This window comes from Doryrhamphus excisus, linkage group LG19, assembly GCF_037039965.1.
Source record: "Doryrhamphus excisus strain RoL-2023G ecotype Guam linkage group LG19, RoL_Dexc_Guam_v1.1, whole genome shotgun sequence".
NCBI classification, from domain to species: Eukaryota; Metazoa; Chordata; class Actinopteri; order Syngnathiformes; family Syngnathidae; genus Doryrhamphus; species Doryrhamphus excisus.
Window position 1 is genome coordinate 11,144,465 of NC_136375.1, and position 27,136 is coordinate 11,171,600.

The window sequence follows — 27,136 nt, forward strand, 5'->3', positions numbered from 1 at the left end:
AAAAACGGGGGAAACCTAACACACACTCAACGAGGGCCCCAAAAGCACCCAAAAACGGCAGAAAACGCCAGTGTTTGAGGGAGCTGATTTTTGACAAAAATCATAAGGGGTTAGTATGTCGTTTTTTTCCCGTTTTTTTCAACTTGCTTCTAATGCACTTTTCTGGTCAAAAAAACAAGGGAAACCTAACACACACTCAACGAGGGCCCCAAAAGCACCCAAAAACGGCAGAAAACGCCAGTGTTTGAGGGAGCTGATTTTTGACAAAAATCATAAGGGGTTAGTATGTCGTTTTTTTCTGTTTTTTTCAACTTGCTTCTAATGCACTTTTCTGGTCAAAAAAACGGGGGAAACCTAACACACACTCAACGAGGGCCCCAAAAGCACCCAAAAACGGCAGAAAACGCCAGTGTTTGAGGGAGCTGATTTTTGACAAAAATCATAAGGGGTTAGTATGTCGTTTTTTTCTGTTTTTTTCAACTTGCTTCTAATGCACTTTTCTGGTCAAAAAAACGGGGGAAACCTAACACACACACTCAACGAGGGCCCCAAAAGCGGCAGAAAACGCCAGTGTTTGAGGGAGCTGATTTTTGACAAAAATCATAAGGGGTTAGTATGTCGTTTTTTTCTGTTTTTTTCAACTTGCTTCTAATGCACTTTTCTGGTCAAAAAAACAAGGGAAACCTAACACACACTCAACGAGGGCCCCAAAAGCACCCAAAAACGTCAGAAAACGCCAGTGTTTGAGGGAGCTGATTTTTGACAAAAATCATAAGGGGTTAGTATGTCGTTTTTTTCTGTTTTTTTCAACTTGCTTCTAATGCACTTTTCTGGTCAAAAAAACGGGGGAAACCTAACACACACTCAACGAGGGCCCCAAAAGCACCCAAAAACGGCAGAAAACGCCAGTGTTTGAGGGAGCTGATTTTTGACAAAAATCATAAGGGGTTAGTATGTCGTTTTTTTCTGTTTTTTTCAACTTGCTTCTAATGCACTTTTCTGGTCAAAAAAACGGGGGAAACCTAACACACACTCAACGAGGGCCCCAAAAGCACCCAAAAACGGCAGAAAACGCCAGTGTTTGAGGGAGCTGATTTTTGACAAAAATCATAAGGGGTTAGTATGTCGTTTTTTTCCCGTTTTTTTCAACTTGCTTCTAATGCACTTTTCTGGTCAAAAAAACAAGGGAAACCTAACACACACTCAACGAGGGCCCCAAAAGCACCCAAAAACGGCAGAAAACGCCAGTGTTTGAGGGAGCTGATTTTTGACAAAAATCATAAGGGGTTAGTATGTCGTTTTTTTCTGTTTTTTTCAACTTGCTTCTAATGCACTTTTCTGGTCAAAAAAACGGGGGAAACCTAACACACACTCAACGAGGGCCCCAAAAGCACCCAAAAACGGCAGAAAACGCCAGTGTTTGAGGGAGCTGATTTTTGACAAAAATCATAAGGGGTTAGTATGTCGTTTTTTTCTGTTTTTTTCAACTTGCTTCTAATGCACTTTTCTGGTCAAAAAAACGGGGGAAACCTAACACACACACTCAACGAGGGCCCCAAAAGCGGCAGAAAACGCCAGTGTTTGAGGGAGCTGATTTTTGACAAAAATCATAAGGGGTTAGTATGTCGTTTTTTTCTGTTTTTTTCAACTTGCTTCTAATGCACTTTTCTGGTCAAAAAAACAAGGGAAACCTAACACACACTCAACGAGGGCCCCAAAAGCACCCAAAAACGGCAGAAAACGCCAGTGTTTGAGGGAGCTGATTTTTGACAAAAATCATAAGGGGTTAGTATGTCGTTTTTTTCTGTTTTTTTCAACTTGCTTCTAATGCACTTTTCTGGTCAAAAAAACGGGGGAAACCTAACACACACTCAACGAGGGCCCCAAAAGCACCCAAAAACGGCAGAAAACGCCAGTGTTTGAGGGAGCTGATTTTTGACAAAAATCATAAGGGGTTAGTATGTCGTTTTTTTCCGTTTTTTTCAACTTGCTTCTAATACACTTTTCTGGTCAAAAAAACGGGGGAAACCTAATACACACACTCAATGAGGGCCCCAAACGCACCCAAAAACGGCAGAAAACGCCAGTGTTTGAGGGAGCTGATTTTTGACAAAAATCATAAGGGGTTACTATGTCGTTTTTTTCTGTTTTTTTCAACTTGCTTCTAATGCACTTTTCTGGTCAAAAAAACGGGGGAAACCTAACACACACTCAACGAGGGCCCCAAAAGCACCCAAAAACGGCAGAAAACGCCAGTGTTTGAGGGAGCTGATTTTTGACAAAAATCATAAGGGGTTAGTATGTCGTTTTTTTCTGTTTTTTTCAACTTGCTTCTAATGCACTTTTCTGGTCAAAAAAACGGGGGAAACCTAACACACACTCAACGAGGGCCCCAAAAGCACCCAAAAACGGCAGAAAACGCCAGTGTTTGAGGGAGCTGATTTTTGACAAAAATCATAAGGGGTTAGTATGTCGTTTTTTTCTGTTTTTTTCAACTTGCTTCTAATGCACTTTTCTGGTCAAAAAAACAGGGGAAACCTAACACACACTCACCGAGGGCCCCAAAAGCACCCAAAAACGGCAGAAAACGCCAGTGTTTGAGGGAGCTGATTTTTGACAAAAATCATAAGGGGTTAGTATGTCGTTTTTTTCTGTTTTTTTCAACTTGCTTCTAATGCACTTTTCTGGTCAAAAAAACGGGGGAAACCTAACACACACACTCAACGAGGGCCCCAAAAGCACCCAAAAACGGCAGAAAACGCCAGTGTTTGAGGGAGCTGATTTTTGACAAAAATCATAAGGGGTTAGTATGTCGTTTTTTTCTGTTTTTTTCAACTTGCTTCTAATGCACTTTTCTGGTCAAAAAAACAGGGGAAACCTAACACACACTCAACGAGGGCCCCAAAAGCACCCAAAAACGGCAGAAAACGCCAGTGTTTGAGGGAGCTGATTTTTGACAAAAATCATAAGGGGTTAGTATGTCGTTTTTTTCTGTTTTTTTCAACTTGCTTCTAATGCACTTTTCTGGTCAAAAAAACAAGGGAAACCTAACACACACTCAACGAGGGCCCCAAAAGCACCCAAAAACGGCAGAAAACGCCAGTGTTTGAGGGAGCTGATTTTTGACAAAAATCATAAGGGGTTAGTATGTCGTTTTTTTCTGTTTTTTTCAACTTGTTTCTAATGCACTTTTCTGGTCAAAAAAACGGGGGAAACCTAACACACACTCAACGAGGGCCCCAAAAGCACCCAAAAACGGCAGAAAACGCCAGTGTTTGAGGGAGCTGATTTTTGACAAAAATCATAAGGGGTTAGTATGTCGTTTTTTTCCGTTTTTTTCAACTTGCTTCTAATACACTTTTCTGGTCAAAAAAACGGGGGAAACCTAATACACACACTCAATGAGGGCCCCAAACGCACCCAAAAACGGCAGAAAACGCCAGTGTTTGAGGGAGCTGATTTTTGACAAAAATCATAAGGGGTTACTATGTCGTTTTGTTCTGTTTTTTTCAACTTGCTTCTAATGCACTTTTCTGGTCAAAAAAACGGGGGAAACCTAACACACACTCAACGAGGGCCCCAAAAGCACCCAAAAACGGCAGAAAACGCCAGTGTTTGAGGGAGCTGATTTTTGACAAAAATCATAAGGGGTTAGTATGTCGTTTTTTTCTGTTTTTTTCAACTTGCTTCTAATGCACTTTTCTGGTCAAAAAAACGGGGGAAACCTAACACACACACTCAACGAGGGCCCCAAAAGCGGCAGAAAACGCCAGTGTTTGAGGGAGCTGATTTTTGACAAAAATCATAAGGGGTTAGTATGTCGTTTTTTTCTGTTTTTTTCAACTTGCTTCTAATGCACTTTTCTGGTCAAAAAAACAAGGGAAACCTAACACACACTCAACGAGGGCCCCAAAAGCACCCAAAAACGGCAGAAAACGCCAGTGTTTGAGGGAGCTGATTTTTGACAAAAATCATAAGGGGTTAGTATGTCGTTTTTTTCTGTTTTTTTCAACTTGCTTCTAATGCACTTTTCTGGTCAAAAAAACGGGGGAAACCTAACACACACTCAACGAGGGCCCCAAAAGCACCCAAAAACGGCAGAAAACGCCAGTGTTTGAGGGAGCTGATTTTTGACAAAAATCATAAGGGGTTAGTATGTCGTTTTTTTCCGTTTTTTTCAACTTGCTTCTAATACACTTTTCTGGTCAAAAAAACGGGGGAAACCTAATACACACACTCAATGAGGGCCCCAAACGCACCCAAAAACGGCAGAAAACGCCAGTGTTTGAGGGAGCTGATTTTTGACAAAAATCATAAGGGGTTACTATGTCGTTTTTTTCTGTTTTTTTCAACTTGCTTTTAATGCACTTTTCTGGTCAAAAAAACGGGGGAAACCTAACACACACTCAACGAGGGCCCCAAAAGCACCCAAAAACGGCAGAAAACGCCAGTGTTTGAGGGAGCTGATTTTTGACAAAAATCATAAGGGGTTAGTATGTCGTTTTTTTCTGTTTTTTTCAACTTGCTTCTAATGCACTTTTCTGGTCAAAAAAACGGGGGAAACCTAACACACACTCAACGAGGGCCCCAAAAGCACCCAAAAACGGCAGAAAACGCCAGTGTTTGAGGGAGCTGATTTTTGACAAAAATCATAAGGGGTTAGTATGTCGTTTTTTTCTGTTTTTTTCAACTTGCTTCTAATGCACTTTTCTGGTCAAAAAAACAGGGGAAACCTAACACACACTCACCGAGGGCCCCAAAAGCACCCAAAAACGGCAGAAAACGCCAGTGTTTGAGGGAGCTGATTTTTGACAAAAATCATAAGGGGTTAGTATGTCGTTTTTTTCTGTTTTTTTCAACTTGCTTCTAATGCACTTTTCTGGTCAAAAAAACGGGGGAAACCTAACACACACACTCAACGAGGGCCCCAAAAGCACCCAAAAACGGCAGAAAACGCCAGTGTTTGAGGGAGCTGATTTTTGACAAAAATCATAAGGGGTTAGTATGTCGTTTTTTTCTGTTTTTTTCAACTTGCTTCTAATGCACTTTTCTGGTCAAAAAAACAGGGGAAACCTAACACACACTCAACGAGGGCCCCAAAAGCACCCAAAAACGGCAGAAAACGCCAGTGTTTGAGGGAGCTGATTTTTGACAAAAATCATAAGGGGTTAGTATGTCGTTTTTTTCTGTTTTTTTCAACTTGCTTCTAATGCACTTTTCTGGTCAAAAAAACGGGGGAAACCTAACACACACTCAACGAGGGCCCCAAAAGCACCCAAAAACGGCAGAAAACGCCAGTGTTTGAGGGAGCTGATTTTTGACAAAAATCATAAGGGGTTAGTATGTCGTTTTTTTCTGTTTTTTTCAACTTGCTTCTAATGCACTTTTCTGGTCAAAAAAACGGGGGAAACCTAACACACACTCAACGAGGGCCCCAAAAGCACCCAAAAACGGCAGAAAACGCCAGTGTTTGAGGGAGCTGATTTTTGACAAAAATCATAAGGGGTTAGTATGTCGTTTTTTTCCCGTTTTTTTCAACTTGCTTCTAATGCACTTTTCTGGTCAAAAAAACAAGGGAAACCTAACACACACTCAACGAGGGCCCCAAAAGCACCCAAAAACGGCAGAAAACGCCAGTGTTTGAGGGAGCTGATTTTTGACAAAAATCATAAGGGGTTAGTATGTCGTTTTTTTCTGTTTTTTTCAACTTGCTTCTAATGCACTTTTCTGGTCAAAAAAACGGGGGAAACCTAACACACACTCAACGAGGGCCCCAAAAGCACCCAAAAACGGCAGAAAACGCCAGTGTTTGAGGGAGCTGATTTTTGACAAAAATCATAAGGGGTTAGTATGTCGTTTTTTTCTGTTTTTTTCAACTTGCTTCTAATGCACTTTTCTGGTCAAAAAAACGGGGGAAACCTAACACACACACTCAACGAGGGCCCCAAAAGCGGCAGAAAACGCCAGTGTTTGAGGGAGCTGATTTTTGACAAAAATCATAAGGGGTTAGTATGTCGTTTTTTTCTGTTTTTTTCAACTTGCTTCTAATGCACTTTTCTGGTCAAAAAAACAAGGGAAACCTAACACACACTCAACGAGGGCCCCAAAAGCACCCAAAAACGGCAGAAAACGCCAGTGTTTGAGGGAGCTGATTTTTGACAAAAATCATAAGGGGTTAGTATGTCGTTTTTTTCTGTTTTTTTCAACTTGTTTCTAATGCACTTTTCTGGTCAAAAAAACGGGGGAAACCTAACACACACTCAACGAGGGCCCCAAAAGCACCCAAAAACGGCAGAAAACGCCAGTGTTTGAGGGAGCTGATTTTTGACAAAAATCATAAGGGGTTAGTATGTCGTTTTTTTCCGTTTTTTTCAACTTGCTTCTAATACACTTTTCTGGTCAAAAAAACGGGGGAAACCTAATACACACACTCAATGAGGGCCCCAAACGCACCCAAAAACGGCAGAAAACGCCAGTGTTTGAGGGAGCTGATTTTTGACAAAAATCATAAGGGGTTACTATGTCGTTTTTTTCTGTTTTTTTCAACTTGCTTCTAATGCACTTTTCTGGTCAAAAAAACGGGGGAAACCTAACACACACTCAACGAGGGCCCCAAAAGCACCCAAAAACGGCAGAAAACGCCAGTGTTTGAGGGAGCTGATTTTTGACAAAAATCATAAGGGGTTAGTATGTCGTTTTTTTCTGTTTTTTTCAACTTGCTTCTAATGCACTTTTCTGGTCAAAAAAACGGGGGAAACCTAACACACACTCAACGAGGGCCCCAAAAGCACCCAAAAACGGCAGAAAACGCCAGTGTTTGAGGGAGCTGATTTTTGACAAAAATCATAAGGGGTTAGTATGTCGTTTTTTTCTGTTTTTTTCAACTTGCTTCTAATGCACTTTTCTGGTCAAAAAAACAGGGGAAACCTAACACACACTCACCGAGGGCCCCAAAAGCACCCAAAAACGGCAGAAAACGCCAGTGTTTGAGGGAGCTGATTTTTGACAAAAATCATAAGGGGTTAGTATGTCGTTTTTTTCTGTTTTTTTCAACTTGCTTCTAATGCACTTTTCTGGTCAAAAAAACGGGGGAAACCTAACACACACTCAACGAGGGCCCCAAAAGCACCCAAAAACGGCAGAAAACGCCAGTGTTTGAGGGAGCTGATTTTTGACAAAAATCATAAGGGGTTAGTATGTCGTTTTTTTCTGTTTTTTTCAACTTGCTTCTAATGCACTTTTCTGGTCAAAAAAACAGGGGAAACCTAACACACACTCAACGAGGGCCCCAAAAGCACCCAAAAACGGCAGAAAACGCCAGTGTTTGAGGGAGCTGATTTTTGACAAAAATCATAAGGGGTTAGTATGTCGTTTTTTTCTGTTTTTTTCAACTTGCTTCTAATGCACTTTTCTGGTCAAAAAAACGGGGGAAACCTAACACACACTCAACGAGGGCCCCAAAAGCACCCAAAAACGGCAGAAAACGCCAGTGTTTGAGGGAGCTGATTTTTGACAAAAATCATAAGGGGTTAGTATGTCGTTTTTTTCTGTTTTTTTCAACTTGCTTCTAATGCACTTTTCTGGTCAAAAAAACGGGGGAAACCTAACACACACTCAACGAGGGCCCCAAAAGCACCCAAAAACGGCAGAAAACGCCAGTGTTTGAGGGAGCTGATTTTTGACAAAAATCATAAGGGGTTAGTATGTCGTTTTTTTCCGTTTTTTTCAACTTGCTTCTAATACACTTTTCTGGTAAAAAAAACGGGGGAAACCTAACACACACTCAATGAGGGCCCCAAACGCACCCAAAAACGGCAGAAAACGCCAGTGTTTGAGGGAGCTGATTTTTGACAAAAATCATAAGGGGTTAGTATGTCGTTTTTTTCTGTTTTTTTCAACTTGCTTCTAATGCACTTTTCTGGTCAAAAAAACGGGGGAAACCTAACACACACTCAACGAGGGCCCCAAAAGCACCCAAAAACGGCAGAAAACGCCAGTGTTTGAGGGAGCTGATTTTTGACAAAAATCATAAGGGGTTAGTATGTCGTTTTTTTCTGTTTTTTTTTCAACTTGCTTCTAATGCACTTTTCTGGTCAAAAAAAACAGGGGAAACCTAACACACACTCACCGAGGGCCCCAAAAGCACCCAAAAACGGCAGAAAACGCCAGTGTTTGAGGGAGCTGATTTTTGACAAAAATCATAAGGGGTTAGTATGTCGTTTTTTTCTGTTTTTTTCAACTTGCTTCTAATGCACTTTTCTGGTCAAAAAAACGGGGGAAACCTAACACACACACTCAACGAGGGCCCCAAAAGCACCCAAAAACGGCAGAAAACGCCAGTGTTTGAGGGAGCTGATTTTTGACAAAAATCATAAGGGGTTAGTATGTCGTTTTTTTCTGTTTTTTTCAACTTGCTTCTAATGCACTTTTCTGGTCAAAAAAACGGGGGAAACCTAACACACACTCAACGAGGGCCCCAAAAGCACCCAAAAACGGCAGAAAACGCCAGTGTTTGAGGGAGCTGATTTTTGACAAAAATCATAAGGGGTTAGTATGTCGTTTTTTTCCGTTTTTTTCAACTTGCTTCTAATACACTTTTCTGGTCAAAAAAACGGGGGAAACCTAATACACACACTCAATGAGGGCCCCAAACGCACCCAAAAACGGCAGAAAACGCCAGTGTTTGAGGGAGCTGATTTTTGACAAAAATCATAAGGGGTTACTATGTCGTTTTTTTCTGTTTTTTTCAACTTGCTTCTAATGCACTTTTCTGGTCAAAAAAACGGGGGAAACCTAACACACACTCAACGAGGGCCCCAAAAGCACCCAAAAACGGCAGAAAACGCCAGTGTTTGAGGGAGCTGATTTTTGACAAAAATCATAAGGGGTTAGTATGTCGTTTTTTTCTGTTTTTTTCAACTTGCTTCTAATGCACTTTTCTGGTCAAAAAAACGGGGGAAACCTAACACACACTCAACGAGGGCCCCAAAAGCACCCAAAAACGGCAGAAAACGCCAGTGTTTGAGGGAGCTGATTTTTGACAAAAATCATGAGGGGTTAGTATGTCGTTTTTTTCTGTTTTTTTCAACTTGCTTCTAATGCACTTTTCTGGTCAAAAAAACAGGGGAAACCTAACACACACTCACCGAGGGCCCCAAAAGCACCCAAAAACGGCAGAAAACGCCAGTGTTTGAGGGAGCTGATTTTTGACAAAAATCATAAGGGGTTAGTATGTCGTTTTTTTCTGTTTTTTTCAACTTGCTTCTAATGCACTTTTCTGGTCAAAAAAACGGGGGAAACCTAACACACACACTCAACGAGGGCCCCAAAAGCACCCAAAAACGGCAGAAAACGCCAGTGTTTGAGGGAGCTGATTTTTGACAAAAATCATAAGGGGTTAGTATGTCGTTTTTTTCTGTTTTTTTCAACTTGCTTCTAATGCACTTTTCTGGTCAAAAAAACAGGGGAAACCTAACACACACTCAACGAGGGCCCCAAAAGCACCCAAAAACGGCAGAAAACGCCAGTGTTTGAGGGAGCTGATTTTTGACAAAAATCATAAGGGGTTAGTATGTCGTTTTTTTCTGTTTTTTTCAACTTGCTTCTAATGCACTTTTCTGGTCAAAAAAACGGGGGAAACCTAACACACACTCAACGAGGGCCCCAAAAGCACCCAAAAACGGCAGAAAACGCCAGTGTTTGAGGGAGCTGATTTTTGACAAAAATCATAAGGGGTTAGTATGTCGTTTTTTTCTGTTTTTTTCAACTTGCTTCTAATGCACTTTTCTGGTCAAAAAAACGGGGGAAACCTAACACACACTCAACGAGGGCCCCAAAAGCACCCAAAAACGGCAGAAAACGCCAGTGTTTGAGGGAGCTGATTTTTGACAAAAATCATAAGGGGTTAGTATGTCGTTTTTTTTCCGTTTTTTTCAACTTGCTTCTAATACACTTTTCTGGTCAAAAAAACGGGGGAAACCTAATACACACACTCAATGAGGGCCCCAAACGCACCCAAAAACGGCAGAAAACGCCAGTGTTTGAGGGAGCTGATTTTTGACAAAAATCATAAGGGGTTACTATGTCGTTTTTTTCCGTTTTTTTCAACTTGCTTCTAATACACTTTTCTGGTAAAAAAAACGGGGGAAACCTAATACACACACTCAATGAGGGCCCCAAACGCACCCAAAAACGGCAGAAAACGCCAGTGTTTGAGGGAGCTGATTTTTGACAAAAATCATAAGGGGTTAGTATGTCGTTTTTTTCTGTTTTTTTCAACTTGCTTCTAATGCACTTTTCTGGTCAAAAAAACGGGGGAAACCTAACACACACTCAACGAGGGCCCCAAAAGCACCCAAAAACGGCAGAAAACGCCAGTGTTTGAGGGAGCTGATTTTTGACAAAAATCATAAGGGGTTAGTATGTCGTTTTTTTCTGTTTTTTTTCAACTTGCTTCTAATGCACTTTTCTGGTCAAAAAAAACAGGGGAAACCTAACACACACTCACCGAGGGCCCCAAAAGCACCCAAAAACGGCAGAAAACGCCAGTGTTTGAGGGAGCTGATTTTTGACAAAAATCATAAGGGGTTAGTATGTCGTTTTTTTCTGTTTTTTTCAACTTGCTTCTAATGCACTTTTCTGGTCAAAAAAACGGGGGAAACCTAACACACACACTCAACGAGGGCCCCAAAAGCACCCAAAAACGGCAGAAAACGCCAGTGTTTGAGGGAGCTGATTTTTGACAAAAATCATAAGGGGTTAGTATGTCGTTTTTTTCTGTTTTTTTCAACTTGCTTCTAATGCACTTTTCTGGTCAAAAAAACAGGGGAAACCTAACACACACTCAACGAGGGCCCCAAAAGCACCCAAAAACGGCAGAAAACGCCAGTGTTTGAGGGAGCTGATTTTTGACAAAAATCATAAGGGGTTAGTATGTCGTTTTTTTCTGTTTTTTTCAACTTGCTTCTAATGCACTTTTCTGGTCAAAAAAACGGGGGAAACCTAACACACACTCAACGAGGGCCCCAAAAGCATCCAAAAACGGCAGAAAACGCCAGTGTTTGAGGGAGCTGATTTTTGACAAAAATCATAAGGGGTTAGTATGTCGTTTTTTTCTGTTTTTTTCAACTTGCTTCTAATGCACTTTTCTGGTCAAAAAAACAGGGGAAACCTAACACACACACTCAACGAGGGCCCCAAAAGCACCCAAAAACGGCAGAAAACGCCAGTGTTTGAGGGAGCTGATTTTTGACAAAAATCATAAGGGGTTAGTATGTCGTTTTTTTCTGTTTTTTTCAACTTGCTTCTAATGCACTTTTCTGGTAAAAAAAACAGGGGAAACCTAACACACACTCAACGAGGGCCCCAAAAGCACCCAAAAACGGCAGAAAACGCCAGTGTTTGAGGGAGCTGATTTTTGACAAAAATCATAAGGGGTTAGTATGTCGTTTTTTTCTGTTTTTTTCAACTTGCTTCTAATGCACTTTTCTGGTCAAAAAAACGGGGGAAACCTAACACACACTCAACGAGGGCCCCAAAAGCACCCAAAAACGGCAGAAAACGCCAGTGTTTGAGGGAGCTGATTTTTGACAAAAATCATAAGGGGTTACTATGTCGTTTTTTTCTGTTTTTTTCAACTTGCTTCTAATGCACTTTTCTGGTCAAAAAAACGGGGGAAACCTAACACACACTCAACGAGGGCCCCAAAAGCACCCAAAAACGGCAGAAAACGCCAGTGTTTGAGGGAGCTGATTTTTGACAAAAATCATAAGGGGTTAGTATGTCGTTTTTTTCTGTTTTTTTCAACTTGCTTCTAATGCACTTTTCTGGTCAAAAAAACGGGGGAAACCTAACACACACTCAACGAGGGCCCCAAAAGCACCCAAAAACGGCAGAAAACGCCAGTGTTTGAGGGAGCTGATTTTTGACAAAAATCATAAGGGGTTAGTATGTCGTTTTTTTCTGTTTTTTTCAACTTGCTTCTAATGCACTTTTCTGGTCAAAAAAACGGGGGAAACCTAACACACACTCAACGAGGGCCCCAAAAGCACCCAAAAACGGCAGAAAACGCCAGTGTTTGAGGGAGCTGATTTTTGACAAAAATCATAAGGGGTTACTATGTCGTTTTTTTCTGTTTTTTTCAACTTGCTTCTAATGCACTTTTCTGGTCAAAAAAACGGGGGAAACCTAACACACACTCAACGAGGGCCCCAAAAGCACCCAAAAACGGCAGAAAACGCCAGTGTTTGAGGGAGCTGATTTTTGACAAAAATCATAAGGGGTTAGTATGTCGTTTTTTTCTGTTTTTTTCAACTTGCTTCTAATGCACTTTTCTGGTCAAAAAAACGGGGGAAACCTAACACACACTCAACGAGGGCCCCAAAAGCACCCAAAAACGGCAGAAAACGCCAGTGTTTGAGGGAGCTGATTTTTGACAAAAATCATAAGGGGTTAGTATGTCGTTTTTTTCTGTTTTTTTCAACTTGCTTCTAATGCACTTTTCTGGTCAAAAAAACAGGGGAAACCTAACACACACTCACCGAGGGCCCCAAAAGCACCCAAAAACGGCAGAAAACGCCAGTGTTTGAGGGAGCTGATTTTTGACAAAAATCATAAGGGGTTAGTATGTCGTTTTTTTCTGTTTTTTTCAACTTGCTTCTAATGCACTTTTCTGGTCAAAAAAACGGGGGAAACCTAACACACACACTCAACGAGGGCCCCAAAAGCACCCAAAAACGGCAGAAAACGCCAGTGTTTGAGGGAGCTGATTTTTGACAAAAATCATAAGGGGTTAGTATGTCGTTTTTTTCTGTTTTTTTCAACTTGCTTCTAATGCACTTTTCTGGTCAAAAAAACAGGGGAAACCTAACACACACTCAACGAGGGCCCCAAAAGCACCCAAAAACGGCAGAAAACGCCAGTGTTTGAGGGAGCTGATTTTTGACAAAAATCATAAGGGGTTAGTATGTCGTTTTTTTCTGTTTTTTTCAACTTGCTTCTAATGCACTTTTCTGGTCAAAAAAACGGGGGAAACCTAACACACACTCAACGAGGGCCCCAAAAGCACCCAAAAACGGCAGAAAACGCCAGTGTTTGAGGGAGCTGATTTTTGACAAAAATCATAAGGGGTTAGTATGTCGTTTTTTTCTGTTTTTTTCAACTTGCTTCTAATGCACTTTTCTGGTCAAAAAAACGGGGGAAACCTAACACACACTCAACGAGGGCCCCAAAAGCACCCAAAAACGGCAGAAAACGCCAGTGTTTGAGGGAGCTGATTTTTGACAAAAATCATAAGGGGTTAGTATGTCGTTTTTTTCTGTTTTTTTCAACTTGCTTCTAATGCACTTTTCTGGTCAAAAAAACGGGGGAAACCTAACACACACACTCAACGAGGGCCCAAGCACCCAAAAGCGGCAGAAAACGCCAGTGTTTGAGGGAGCTGATTTTTGACAAAAATCATAAGGGGTTAGTATGTCGTTTTTTTCTGTTTTTTTCAACTTGCTTCTAATGCACTTTTCTGGTCAAAAAAAACAGGGAAACCTAACACACACTCAACGAGGGCCCCAAAAGCACCCAAAAACGGCAGAAAACGCCAGTGTTTGAGGGAGCTGATTTTTGACAAAAATCATAAGGGGTTAGTATGTCGTTTTTTTCTGTTTTTTTCAACTTGTTTCTAATGCACTTTTCTGGTCAAAAAAACGGGGGAAACCTAACACACACACTCAACGAGGGCCCCAAAAGCACCCAAAAACGGCAGAAAACGCCAGTGTTTGAGGGAGCTGATTTTTGACAAAAATCATAAGGGGTTAGTATGTCGTTTTTTTCCGTTTTTTTCAACTTGCTTCTAATACACTTTTCTGGTCAAAAAAACGGGGGAAACCTAATACACACACTCAATGAGGGCCCCAAACGCACCCAAAAACGGCAGAAAACGCCAGTGTTTGAGGGAGCTGATTTTTGACAAAAATCATAAGGGGTTACTATGTCGTTTTTTTCTGTTTTTTTCAACTTGCTTCTAATGCACTTTTCTGGTCAAAAAAACGGGGGAAACCTAACACACACTCAACGAGGGCCCCAAAAGCACCCAAAAACGGCAGAAAACGCCAGTGTTTGAGGGAGCTGATTTTTGACAAAAATCATAAGGGGTTAGTATGTCGTTTTTTTCTGTTTTTTTCAACTTGCTTCTAATGCACTTTTCTGGTCAAAAAAACGGGGGAAACCTAACACACACACTCAACGAGGGCCCCAAAAGCACCCAAAAACGGCAGAAAACGCCAGTGTTTGAGGGAGCTGATTTTTGACAAAAATCATAAGGGGTTAGTATGTCGTTTTTTTCTGTTTTTTTCAACTTGCTTCTAATGCACTTTTCTGGTCAAAAAAACAGGGGAAACCTAACACACACTCACCGAGGGCCCCAAAAGCACCCAAAAACGGCAGAAAACGCCAGTGTTTGAGGGAGCTGATTTTTGACAAAAATCATAAGGGGTTAGTATGTCGTTTTTTTCTGTTTTTTTCAACTTGCTTCTAATGCACTTTTCTGGTCAAAAAAACGGGGGAAACCTAACACACACTCAACGAGGGCCCCAAAAGCACCCAAAAACGGCAGAAAACGCCAGTGTTTGAGGGAGCTGATTTTTGACAAAAATCATAAGGGGTTAGTATGTCTTTTTTCTGTTTTTTTCAACTTGCTTCTAATGCACTTTTCTGGTCAAAAAAACAGGGGAAACCTAACACACACTCAACGAGGGCCCCAAAAGCACCCAAAAACGGCAGAAAACGCCAGTGTTTGAGGGAGCTGATTTTTGACAAAAATCATAAGGGGTTAGTATGTCGTTTTTTTCTGTTTTTTTCAACTTGCTTCTAATGCACTTTTCTGGTCAAAAAAACGGGGGAAACCTAACACACACTCAACGAGGGCCCCAAAAGCACCCAAAAACGGCAGAAAACGCCAGTGTTTGAGGGAGCTGATTTTTGACAAAAATCATAAGGGGTTAGTATGTCGTTTTTTTCTGTTTTTTTCAACTTGCTTCTAATGCACTTTTCTGGTCAAAAAAACGGGGGAAACCTAACACACACTCAACGAGGGCCCCAAAAGCACCCAAAAACGGCAGAAAACGCCAGTGTTTGAGGGAGCTGATTTTTGACAAAAATCATAAGGGGTTAGTATGTCGTTTTTTTCCGTTTTTTTCAACTTGCTTCTAATACACTTTTCTGGTAAAAAAAACGGGGGAAACCTAACACACACTCAATGAGGGCCCCAAACGCACCCAAAAACGGCAGAAAACGCCAGTGTTTGAGGGAGCTGATTTTTGACAAAAATCATAAGGGGTTAGTATGTCGTTTTTTTCTGTTTTTTTCAACTTGCTTCTAATGCACTTTTCTGGTCAAAAAAACGGGGGAAACCTAACACACACTCAACGAGGGCCCCAAAAGCACCCAAAAACGGCAGAAAACGCCAGTGTTTGAGGGAGCTGATTTTTGACAAAAATCATAAGGGGTTAGTATGTCGTTTTTTTCTGTTTTTTTTTCAACTTGCTTCTAATGCACTTTTCTGGTCAAAAAAAACAGGGGAAACCTAACACACACTCACCGAGGGCCCCAAAAGCACCCAAAAACGGCAGAAAACGCCAGTGTTTGAGGGAGCTGATTTTTGACAAAAATCATAAGGGGTTATTTTGTCGTTTTTTTCTGTTTTTTTCAACTTGCTTCTAATGCACTTTTCTGGTCAAAAAAACGGGGGAAACCTAACACACACACTCAACGAGGGCCCCAAAAGCACCCAAAAACGGCAGAAAACGCCAGTGTTTGAGGGAGCTGATTTTTGACAAAAATCATAAGGGGTTAGTATGTCGTTTTTTTCTGTTTTTTTCAACTTGCTTCTAATGCACTTTTCTGGTCAAAAAAACGGGGGAAACCTAACACACACTCAACGAGGGCCCCAAAAGCACCCAAAAACGGCAGAAAACGCCAGTGTTTGAGGGAGCTGATTTTTGACAAAAATCATAAGGGGTTAGTATGTCGTTTTTTTCCGTTTTTTTCAACTTGCTTCTAATACACTTTTCTGGTCAAAAAAACGGGGGAAACCTAATACACACACTCAATGAGGGCCCCAAACGCACCCAAAAACGGCAGAAAACGCCAGTGTTTGAGGGAGCTGATTTTTGACAAAAATCATAAGGGGTTACTATGTCGTTTTTTTCTGTTTTTTTCAACTTGCTTCTAATGCACTTTTCTGGTCAAAAAAACGGGGGAAACCTAACACACACTCAACGAGGGCCCCAAAAGCACCCAAAAACGGCAGAAAACGCCAGTGTTTGAGGGAGCTGATTTTTGACAAAAATCATAAGGGGTTAGTATGTCGTTTTTTTCTGTTTTTTTCAACTTGCTTCTAATGCACTTTTCTGGTCAAAAAAACGGGGGAAACCTAACACACACTCAACGAGGGCCCCAAAAGCACCCAAAAACGGCAGAAAACGCCAGTGTTTGAGGGAGCTGATTTTTGACAAAAATCATGAGGGGTTAGTATGTCGTTTTTTTCTGTTTTTTTCAACTTGCTTCTAATGCACTTTTCTGGTCAAAAAAACAGGGGAAACCTAACACACACTCACCGAGGGCCCCAAAAGCACCCAAAAACGGCAGAAAACGCCAGTGTTTGAGGGAGCTGATTTTTGACAAAAATCATAAGGGGTTAGTATGTCGTTTTTTTCTGTTTTTTTCAACTTGCTTCTAATGCACTTTTCTGGTCAAAAAAACGGGGGAAACCTAACACACACACTCAACGAGGGCCCCAAAAGCACCCAAAAACGGCAGAAAACGCCAGTGTTTGAGGGAGCTGATTTTTGACAAAAATCATAAGGGGTTAGTATGTCGTTTTTTTCTGTTTTTTTCAACTTGCTTCTAATGCACTTTTCTGGTCAAAAAAACAGGGGAAACCTAACACACACTCAACGAGGGCCCCAAAAGCACCCAAAAACGGCAGAAAACGCCAGTGTTTGAGGGAGCTGATTTTTGACAAAAATCATAAGGGGTTAGTATGTCGTTTTTTTCTGTTTTTTTCAACTTGCTTCTAATGCACTTTTCTGGTCAAAAAAACGGGGGAAACCTAACACACACTCAACGAGGGCCCCAAAAGCACCCAAAAACGGCAGAAAACGCCAGTGTTTGAGGGAGCTGATTTTTGACAAAAATCATAAGGGGTTAGTATGTCGTTTTTTTCTGTTTTTTTCAACTTGCTTCTAATGCACTTTTCTGGTCAAAAAAACGGGGGAAACCTAACACACACTCAACGAGGGCCCCAAAAGCACCCAAAAACGGCAGAAAACGCCAGTGTTTGAGGGAGCTGATTTTTGACAAAAATCATAAGGGGTTAGTATGTCGTTTTTTTTCCGTTTTTTTCAACTTGCTTCTAATACACTTTTCTGGTCAAAAAAACGGGGGAAACCTAATACACACACTCAATGAGGGCCCCAAACGCACCCAAAAACGGCAGAAAACGCCAGTGTTTGAGGGAGCTGATTTTTGACAAAAATCATAAGGGGTTACTATGTCGTTTTTTTCCGTTTTTTTCAACTTGCTTCTAATACACTTTTCTGGTAAAAAAAACGGGGGAAACCTAATACACACACTCAATGAGGGCCCCAAACGCACCCAAAAACGGCAGAAAACGCCAGTGTTTGAGGGAGCTGATTTTTGACAAAAATCATAAGGGGTTAGTATGTCGTTTTTTTCTGTTTTTTTCAACTTGCTTCTAATGCACTTTTCTGGTCAAAAAAACGGGGGAAACCTAACACACACTCAACGAGGGCCCCAAAAGCACCCAAAAACGGCAGAAAACGCCAGTGTTTGAGGGAGCTGATTTTTGACAAAAATCATAAGGGGTTAGTATGTCGTTTTTTTCTGTTTTTTTTCAACTTGCTTCTAATGCACTTTTCTGGTCAAAAAAAACAGGGGAAACCTAACACACACTCACCGAGGGCCCCAAAAGCACCCAAAAACGGCAGAAAACGCCAGTGTTTGAGGGAGCTGATTTTTGACAAAAATCATAAGGGGTTAGTATGTCGTTTTTTTCTGTTTTTTTCAACTTGCTTCTAATGCACTTTTCTGGTCAAAAAAACGGGGGAAACCTAACACACACACTCAACGAGGGCCCCAAAAGCACCCAAAAACGGCAGAAAACGCCAGTGTTTGAGGGAGCTGATTTTTGACAAAAATCATAAGGGGTTAGTATGTCGTTTTTTTCTGTTTTTTTCAACTTGCTTCTAATGCACTTTTCTGGTCAAAAAAACAGGGGAAACCTAACACACACTCAACGAGGGCCCCAAAAGCACCCAAAAACGGCAGAAAACGCCAGTGTTTGAGGGAGCTGATTTTTGACAAAAATCATAAGGGGTTAGTATGTCGTTTTTTTCTGTTTTTTTCAACTTGCTTCTAATGCACTTTTCTGGTCAAAAAAACGGGGGAAACCTAACACACACTCAACGAGGGCCCCAAAAGCATCCAAAAACGGCAGAAAACGCCAGTGTTTGAGGGAGCTGATTTTTGACAAAAATCATAAGGGGTTAGTATGTCGTTTTTTTCTGTTTTTTTCAACTTGCTTCTAATGCACTTTTCTGGTCAAAAAAACAGGGGAAACCTAACACACACACTCAACGAGGGCCCCAAAAGCACCCAAAAACGGCAGAAAACGCCAGTGTTTGAGGGAGCTGATTTTTGACAAAAATCATAAGGGGTTAGTATGTCGTTTTTTTCTGTTTTTTTCAACTTGCTTCTAATGCACTTTTCTGGTAAAAAAAACAGGGGAAACCTAACACACACTCAACGAGGGCCCCAAAAGCACCCAAAAACGGCAGAAAACGCCAGTGTTTGAGGGAGCTGATTTTTGACAAAAATCATAAGGGGTTAGTATGTCGTTTTTTTCTGTTTTTTTCAACTTGCTTCTAATGCACTTTTCTGGTCAAAAAAACGGGGGAAACCTAACACACACTCAACGAGGGCCCCAAAAGCACCCAAAAACGGCAGAAAACGCCAGTGTTTGAGGGAGCTGATTTTTGACAAAAATCATAAGGGGTTACTATGTCGTTTTTTTCTGTTTTTTTCAACTTGCTTCTAATGCACTTTTCTGGTCAAAAAAACGGGGGAAACCTAACACACACACTCAACGAGGGCCCCAAAAGCACCCAAAAACGGCAGAAAACGCCAGTGTTTGAGGGAGCTGATTTTTGACAAAAATCATAAGGGGTTAGTATGTCGTTTTTTTCTGTTTTTTTCAACTTGCTTCTAATGCACTTTTCTGGTCAAAAAAACGGGGGAAACCTAACACACACTCAACGAGGGCCCCAAAAGCACCCAAAAACGGCAGAAAACGCCAGTGTTTGAGGGAGCTGATTTTTGACAAAAATCATAAGGGGTTAGTATGTCGTTTTTTTCTGTTTTTTTCAACTTGCTTCTAATGCACTTTTCTGGTCAAAAAAACAGGGGAAACCTAACACACACACTCAACGAGGGCCCCAAAAGCGGCAGAAAACGGCAGTGTTTGAGGGAGCTGATTTTTGACAAAAATCATAAGGGGTTAGTATGTCGTTTTTTTCTGTTTTTTTCAACTTGCTTCTAATGCACTTTTCTGGTCAAAAAAACGGGGGAAACCTAATACACACACTCAACGAGGGCCCCAAAAGCACCCAAAAACAGCAGAAAACGCCAGTGTTTGAGGGAGCTGATTTTTGACAAAAATCATAAGGGGTTAGTATGTCGTTTTTTTCTGTTTTTTTCAACTTGCTTCTAATGTACTTTTCTGGTCAAAAAAACAGGGGAAACCTAACACACACACTCAACGAGGGCCCCAAAAGCACCCAAAAACGGCAGAAAACGCCAGTGTTTGAGGGAGCTGATTTTTGACAAAAATCATAAGGGGTTAGTATGTCGTTTTTTTCTGTTTTTTTCAACTTGCTTCTAATGCACTTTTCTGGTCAAAAAAACAGGGGAAACCTCACACACACTAACCAGGGGCCTGAGAAGCATCCAAAAACAGCAGAAAATGCCAGTATATATATATATATATATATATATATACATACACACACACACACACAATATATACACACATACAGTATATACATACGTATGTACCTAAATACATAGACCAAAATACATGCAAACACACACACCTACCTACCTAAATACATGCATATACACACACACACACACACACACACACACACACTGTGAAAAATGTATACAGAAGCTAACAAAAAACCAAAATAAATGAGCATTTGAACAAGAGTATTAATTATTGTCCTCACCTTCTCCAGACTGCTGCGGTGTCCCACACTGATAAGTGTCATGCCCAACTGCTTGCAGATGCGATACAGCTGAGACTCTGCCTCCTCAGTCAAAGCACTTGTGGCTTCGTCCAAGACTGTCACCATCAGGCCAAGAACAAAAAAAAACATGGATAATACAAGACTTTTGTTTAAAGATGAGGGTTTTTTTTCACTGTGGAATTCAACACACCTGCGTATTTGGGCTGCAGGTAGAAAAGGCGAGCGAAGCAAAGACGCTGCATCTCACCTGGAGACAGGACATCGTACCTGCAGACACAAACTCATGAGAATGTATGGAGAAGACAATGATGTGTGGACAAAATGTCTCTTACCAATTCCAGTCGACTATTTCATCCAGCCCACCTGTTCGCTTCATCAGACTAGACTACATAACAGAAACAAAAACAAACAAATTAAACTCAAATAAGCGGAGGAAAGTGGATGGATGGATGGCATTTACACAAGAACATGATGATTGAAGGAAACATTTTCACACACTCACATCCACCCACAGTTGTAAAACCATCAAATCCTCCCACAGAGGAAATTTGCGATAACCATAGAAATGGGAAGAAAATATATATATATATATATATATATATATATATATATATATATATATATATATATTTTATATATAGGCGGGGTACACCCTGGACTGGTCACCAGCCAATCACAGGGCACATATAGACAAACAACCATTCACACTCACATTCATACCTATGGACAATTTGGAGTCACCAATTAACCTAGCATGTTTTTATACATATATAAAATATATATAAAAAATATATATATAAATAAAACTATATATATATATATATATATATATATATATATACATATATATATATATATATATACATATACATATACATATATATATACATATACATATACATATACATATACATATACATATACATATATATATATATATATATATTTGTGGCTTATAATTATAATATATATATATATATATAATTATATATATATATATTATATATATTTAGCAAGTTTAGCCTATAAGAAAGAACAATTTAAATACAAAAAAAAATTCATAGAAATTAATCACACAGGAATGGATTGTTTTCCAAATTCATATAGCCTTAATCGGACGTATTATGCTTCATAAGACTTTATTTATGCTAAGATGCTTATTTATGCCAAGATTTATGCCATTATTTCCCATTGGAAAACATTCTGAAAGTGAACAAATAAGTGTGTCCAACATCTTTGGATTATGTAAAATGTAAACCTCACCACCCCTGCCAGCTGAAGGAACTTGATTATCCTTTCATCATCCACAGATCCTGAGATGAAAAAAAAACAGTATCATCATCATTGAATAGGAATCTTCAATGCTTAACATAGCAATATACAATAGTATATTAGCAATTATGTATAGTGATGTGATGTTGATACCTGATGCTGGGTAAATATCCTTCAGAGGGTAGATGACCTGTTGGGAGTTCAGGCTTTTTATTTTAGTAAGACTTCATGGTTATTAGAATGCATTCTAGAGAGGAAGTGGTGAGTAGCGACCTGTTCACGTAGCGTGCCATCAGTCAGGTAAGGTTTCTGGGGCAGGAAGAGGGTTCCTCTGGGCCCAAAGCATGTGGTCATTTGGACAAAACCTGATGAAGCAAAGCATAAACGCACATTTGTCCAACTTGACTGTCGTTCAGTTCTTTATGATGCATGTGTGAGCTCACCGCTCTCTGCCTCCCATAATCTGTTAAGGACCCGAAGTAGGGACGTCTTGCCGGTTCCGGTGTTACCCACCACCAGCAGATGTGCTCCTTCTCGAATAGTCAGGCTCAGGTCCTCCACCAACTGCTGGTCTGAATACGGGGATTTGAAGGTGAGGTGGTCCAGGATGAAGGCCGTGTCCACAGGGCCCCCATGGACATTGAAGTCACTGCATGGACATGTGAAACTAAAGTGATGGATGTAGTGCTCCCTTGTCCCATGCCCTGTCATACTGGTGTCAAACCTTCAATCAAACCTTCAATCATTTGCATCGGCAGCAAATTGTACACTCACACAGTCTACAAGCCTGCGAGTAGTTAAGATTCACGCATTTCCCACGAGTGTGTGCGTGTGCCTGCTCCTTCCACACAGACCTGTCAAAGTCGTAGCTTTCCCCTGATGCCGGGTCGTAGTCGCACTGCTCGCGTAGGATGTCATCCATCACCTCCCTCAGCTCTCCAATCCTGAGACAAACACACATGAGGGAGCGTGCGAAGGAGGAGGAGACGGTGGTTGAGTTTAAGCATGCAGAGCGCTAACCTGTGGGTGTAGCCTGCTACGTCTGACAGTGTGGTGGACAGGTCTATTAGCTGGGTGAAGCCATTTATCAGGTAGATGCACACAAAGGCGTTCTGCGTGTGGACAAGGACGGAACAGAGGACACGGCTGGTAAAATACCAAACAAAGAAGCAGTACCTGCTGATATAATACTGTACATGCAGTTTTTATGGACATAGGTAATACGAGAGTAATATCTCATTCTCTCTTTGCTTTGTTAGAACAAGCGTGTGCTGCCACCTAGTGGCTGCAAGGCATCATGGCGTAACTAAACATTAGTATTCATGAGTATTTTAAGAGGCGTTCAAGCGCCTTATCTTGACTGTGAAAACAGACAAGGCACTAGTTTCAACTCATACTTTACAATTGAAATGAGTTTTAATTAATAATTAGACATTTGCTTTGTCAGCTACAACACAAATCCAAGATTTTGGGATTGCTATTAACATATTTAAAGTGGCTCCCCATATCCTTTCACTTTCCAGTTGGAATACGTGTGGACACCCGTGGTAGAAACAGAGGAAGCCCTACCCTGCTGATAAGAGCGCTCAGCTCTCCAGGCGACAGAGAGTCGTAGATCCCGCCGAAAATGGGAATGCCGATGATGATGTAGCTGAGGAAGCCGCCCAGATAATCAAAGGTGTTCACCCCAACTGGGACGGGATAGATAACATATATAAATATAAGGTGGTGCCTTTAAGTGGTGTGTCTGACACTGTGTGTGTGTGTGTGTGTGTTCTTACTGTAAAGCCACAGCTCTTTGTTTATTAAACTTTGCTGTGTTTTCAGCAGAGACTGCAGGCGTCTGTTGGTCCTCATGTGCTCCACTTTACCAGCTCTAAAACGCACACATTTAGTCCAGATAGTAGCTACCGTACAACACATTGACATAAACAGAGCAATTATTTCACTATAATGAATGTTATGTCATGACGATGTACATCTAAGTCAACATAGGCAAGCTCTTTTTTTTTAGTAATGGTGTAATGAGGTTGATTGACATGTCTTCGACATTGGTGCGACTTCAGAGGCCTTTTTGACTTTGGAATGGGTCAGTAGATTGTTTTGATGATCTAGCAGTCCTGGTGTGTCTTACCTGTAAAAGGCCGCCGACTCAGCGTTGACTCGAATCTGCATGTGTTTGAATCTGTGCACAAGAAAAGATCATGCTGGGATTGCATTGTTTGTCCAAAACACTCTTTTTGTTTAAATTGCATATTTAATCCGATCCAAAGAGCAAAAGTATGGAATACTTTTGACCCCTCCTTGTATGGAAGTGGAAGTACAGCTCTCCTTCATAAATGACCTCCACATCCTGTGTTATTTCCGAAAAACGCCAAAATTGCACAGATGCATCCTGTCCAATATGGGTGGGGAGATGGAGGCAGTCAGTGTGAATAAAACTACACAAGGCAGGCCCTTTTAAGTAGTAGATCTGCTTCCTCAAATAGAAAACACAGTACCATGGTAATGCGCACGTACATGTGCAGTACATACCTGAAGTCTCCCTCCAGTTTTTCTTGTTCAAACAGTGTGGACACAATGGGCCCCATCAGGATCTTATTGGCCACGGTCCCCAGCACAAAGTAGCCAAAGATAATCACTGGACCCATCCAACCTGTGCTGCAATATTATACAGTATATACATTATCATCACACACTAAAACAACAATATGTGACCATGTCAAACAAAAGGCAGGGTTTATACTGTCAATCAAAACGATAAATCAAAGAATGTGGGGTCACTTTCACATTTTTATATTTAGACCTTTTTATCTATCAATCCATCTTCTATACGGCTTATCCTCACTAGGGTTGTGGGCATGCTGGAGCCTATCCCAGCTGTCTTTGGGCCTGGTCTGCCAATCACAGGGCATACTCACATTCATACCTATGGACAATTTGGAGTCGCCAATTAATGAACCTAACATGCATGCTTTTGGGATGTTGGAGGAAGCCAGAGATGCCCAAACGTGGAATCGAACCTAGGTCTCCTAGCCGTGTGGCCTGTGCGCTAACCACTTGTATACACATATATATATATATATATATATATATATATATATATATATATGTATATACTTTGTGAAATAGTTGACAAAGCTTGAAGCTAGTTTGAATTTTCTCTCCTTACATTAGGCTTTTATTTATTATATTATTCATTCTTCTTGCACATTTTTTCTCATCACATTATAACTTCATTTCCATAATATTTTGACTTTATTATCGTGCATATTATACTTTTTTTTCCTTTAATTTTCAACTTTTTGCTATTTTCATCTTTATTCTTGTAAAATTACTACTTTTTTTCAAATTTTTGCTGTTGTTTTTTAGTTTTCTTGTTTAATTGTATTTTTAGAACGTGCAGAGGGCCTATAAAAAAACATCCTAGGGCTGCAAATGGTCCCCAGGCCGCACTTTGGACACCGCTTCTGTAAATGAATGTTAATAAAATGATATGAAGTCACTAAGAAGTGCAAGACTGGCCAAATAAATGCCACATAGTGAGATGACACTTATGTATATCTTTTATATATTCATTTACTGCAAATATATTTCTATTAGTATCACATTTTTATTCTTATCATTATCGCTTATATTATTTTATTATATTAATTGTTGGACTACAACAAGCAAATACATTGTTAGTATCACTGCAATATGGAACTTTAATGCATCATATTTTTCACAGATATTGTAGTTTACATCAACCAGTGAATAGAAAATGACTAAATATGATAAAATAGAGAGTGTATACATGTAAACAATACCTGTAGAAGCAGTGGTAGGTGTAGTAAGCCAGCGTGAAAGGCGACACAAGCAGTCGACTGGCCATGGTGCTCATCTGCTTGCATAGCCTCTCCGCATCCTGACTGATCCTCTGGTCACTGTGCGGGAAAACAGGCACACCTCTTCGTCAGCAACACTACTAATATCGGCCATGTGAATACGGCCAGCTTACGGGTTATCTATGTCCTCTCGGAGCACGTTGAGTGTGTAGTAGACTCGTCCCTGGAAGTAAGCCGTGTGGAGGCTCTCCGTTAGCGTCTTCCTCCAGCTGATGTACATCAGGTTGGAAACGTACTGGTCCAAGCTTTTCAACTGTTAAAGTCAATGTGTAGGATGGTTATTTTGTCGATTTTATTGTACTGTGTAGTGGATCCACAGACTTACAAAGGAGTTAAGCACAATGACCACCATGGCGGTGAGCAGCAGGCTCTTGAAGCCTTTGCTGTCCTTGTCAGCCAGCACATTGTAGAAGCGACTAGGAAGGACACCCACCTGGTAAATGATCAGCTGCTCTGGTGAGAGGAGAAACAAAAAAAAAAAAAACAACATGTGTTAGCACCTCGTAAAAAAAATAGAAAATCAGGCAATGGTGTGAGTTAAAGGTCAGATGCAGACAAGTCACTTTGCTATCAGGAGTGAAGTTGCACAATGACACAAAAGAGAATGCGTCCTAATGAAGGGGGATTATGCTGACAGCATCAGTTTATCATGGCAATCATTATCATGCACATGTGCCCCCCAGTGGCTGTGAGTAGCATAAAGGGTGACATCACAGCAACGGTGTGACCTCCTGTCACCCTAATTCCATGCACTTCCATCACTTCCTGCACAAAAAGCAATACCTCCATGCTGTCAACCAACTATAGCACTCCACGATTACTCAAAATAAACCAGGTAAACTAAACCCAAAGCAACATAAATGGTTCAGACATTAAATATTCATTTTTTTAATTATTATGTCAGGAAAATTATATAATTAAAGTATGGAGCATGCAGAAAACAAAGAAAAATATTTGAGCATAAATGTGTAATATTTCTCATGGAATAGTGAAATTTCATTTTTATGAAATATTTTACTTTTGGAATTTCAAATGAAAATGTAAAAAAATTTAACTATTTACAGGCTATATTTTAAATACAATATTTATATATTTATAATATTTTAAATACAATTTAAATGAAAGTTTGGACATTTTTATTTAATAAATGTGAAAACTCAAAACATTTCACGTTTTTTCTCGTATTACGACTTTATCTACATAAACAAATCTTGTAAAATCATTACTTTTTCCTCATGAATTAAATGTTTCAGACGACGGGTTAGTGACATAAGCGGCTGAATTACGTGGATAAAATTCATATTAGAAATGTTAATATGATATATATTCACTATTAGCTTGCGAATAATATAAGCTTGCAGACTTTCAACTTTCACGTGCAACGTACTTCCGGGTTTGCTGTGTGTGTGTGTGTGTGTGTGTGTGTGTTGCAATTTACCAACTAATGTGATTCCAAGAAGAGTCCCAAACATGAGAACACTCTTGTTGCTCCATGAAGGAAACAGAACCTTCTGGATGCTGCAGAACCTCTGAACGAACTTCCAGTCCAATTTTGGTCTTCATTGAAATGGCAAACATAAGAGATTAGGAACTCAACACCATTGTGATGACACAATGAACGTCTATTGTGACGCAATAAAATGCAACGTTGACATTTCT

General features: G+C 40.5%; 1 protein-coding gene across 1 annotated transcript in view; it reads right to left on the bottom strand.

Moving 5' to 3' along the window:
• Window positions 1-27,136, bottom strand: part of abcd4 (ATP-binding cassette, sub-family D (ALD), member 4) — a 38,842-nt gene that overhangs the window by 11,378 nt on the left and 328 nt on the right. The window contains exons 2-18 of the mRNA XM_058056850.2: window positions 26,916-27,034; window positions 25,803-25,930; window positions 25,591-25,730; window positions 25,400-25,516; window positions 24,126-24,251; window positions 23,725-23,775; window positions 23,372-23,466; window positions 23,160-23,281; window positions 22,611-22,702; window positions 22,445-22,534; window positions 22,034-22,239; window positions 21,864-21,955; window positions 21,744-21,780; window positions 21,582-21,631; window positions 20,651-20,703; window positions 20,509-20,585; window positions 20,298-20,413 (exon numbers count right to left, since the gene is read on the bottom strand). Coding sequence (XP_057912833.2) covers window positions 20,298-20,413; window positions 20,509-20,585; window positions 20,651-20,703; window positions 21,582-21,631; window positions 21,744-21,780; window positions 21,864-21,955; window positions 22,034-22,239; window positions 22,445-22,534; window positions 22,611-22,702; window positions 23,160-23,281; window positions 23,372-23,466; window positions 23,725-23,775; window positions 24,126-24,251; window positions 25,400-25,516; window positions 25,591-25,730; window positions 25,803-25,930; window positions 26,916-27,034 — 1,711 coding nt within the window. The remainder of the gene's footprint in view (window positions 1-20,297; window positions 20,414-20,508; window positions 20,586-20,650; window positions 20,704-21,581; window positions 21,632-21,743; window positions 21,781-21,863; window positions 21,956-22,033; window positions 22,240-22,444; window positions 22,535-22,610; window positions 22,703-23,159; window positions 23,282-23,371; window positions 23,467-23,724; window positions 23,776-24,125; window positions 24,252-25,399; window positions 25,517-25,590; window positions 25,731-25,802; window positions 25,931-26,915; window positions 27,035-27,136) is intronic.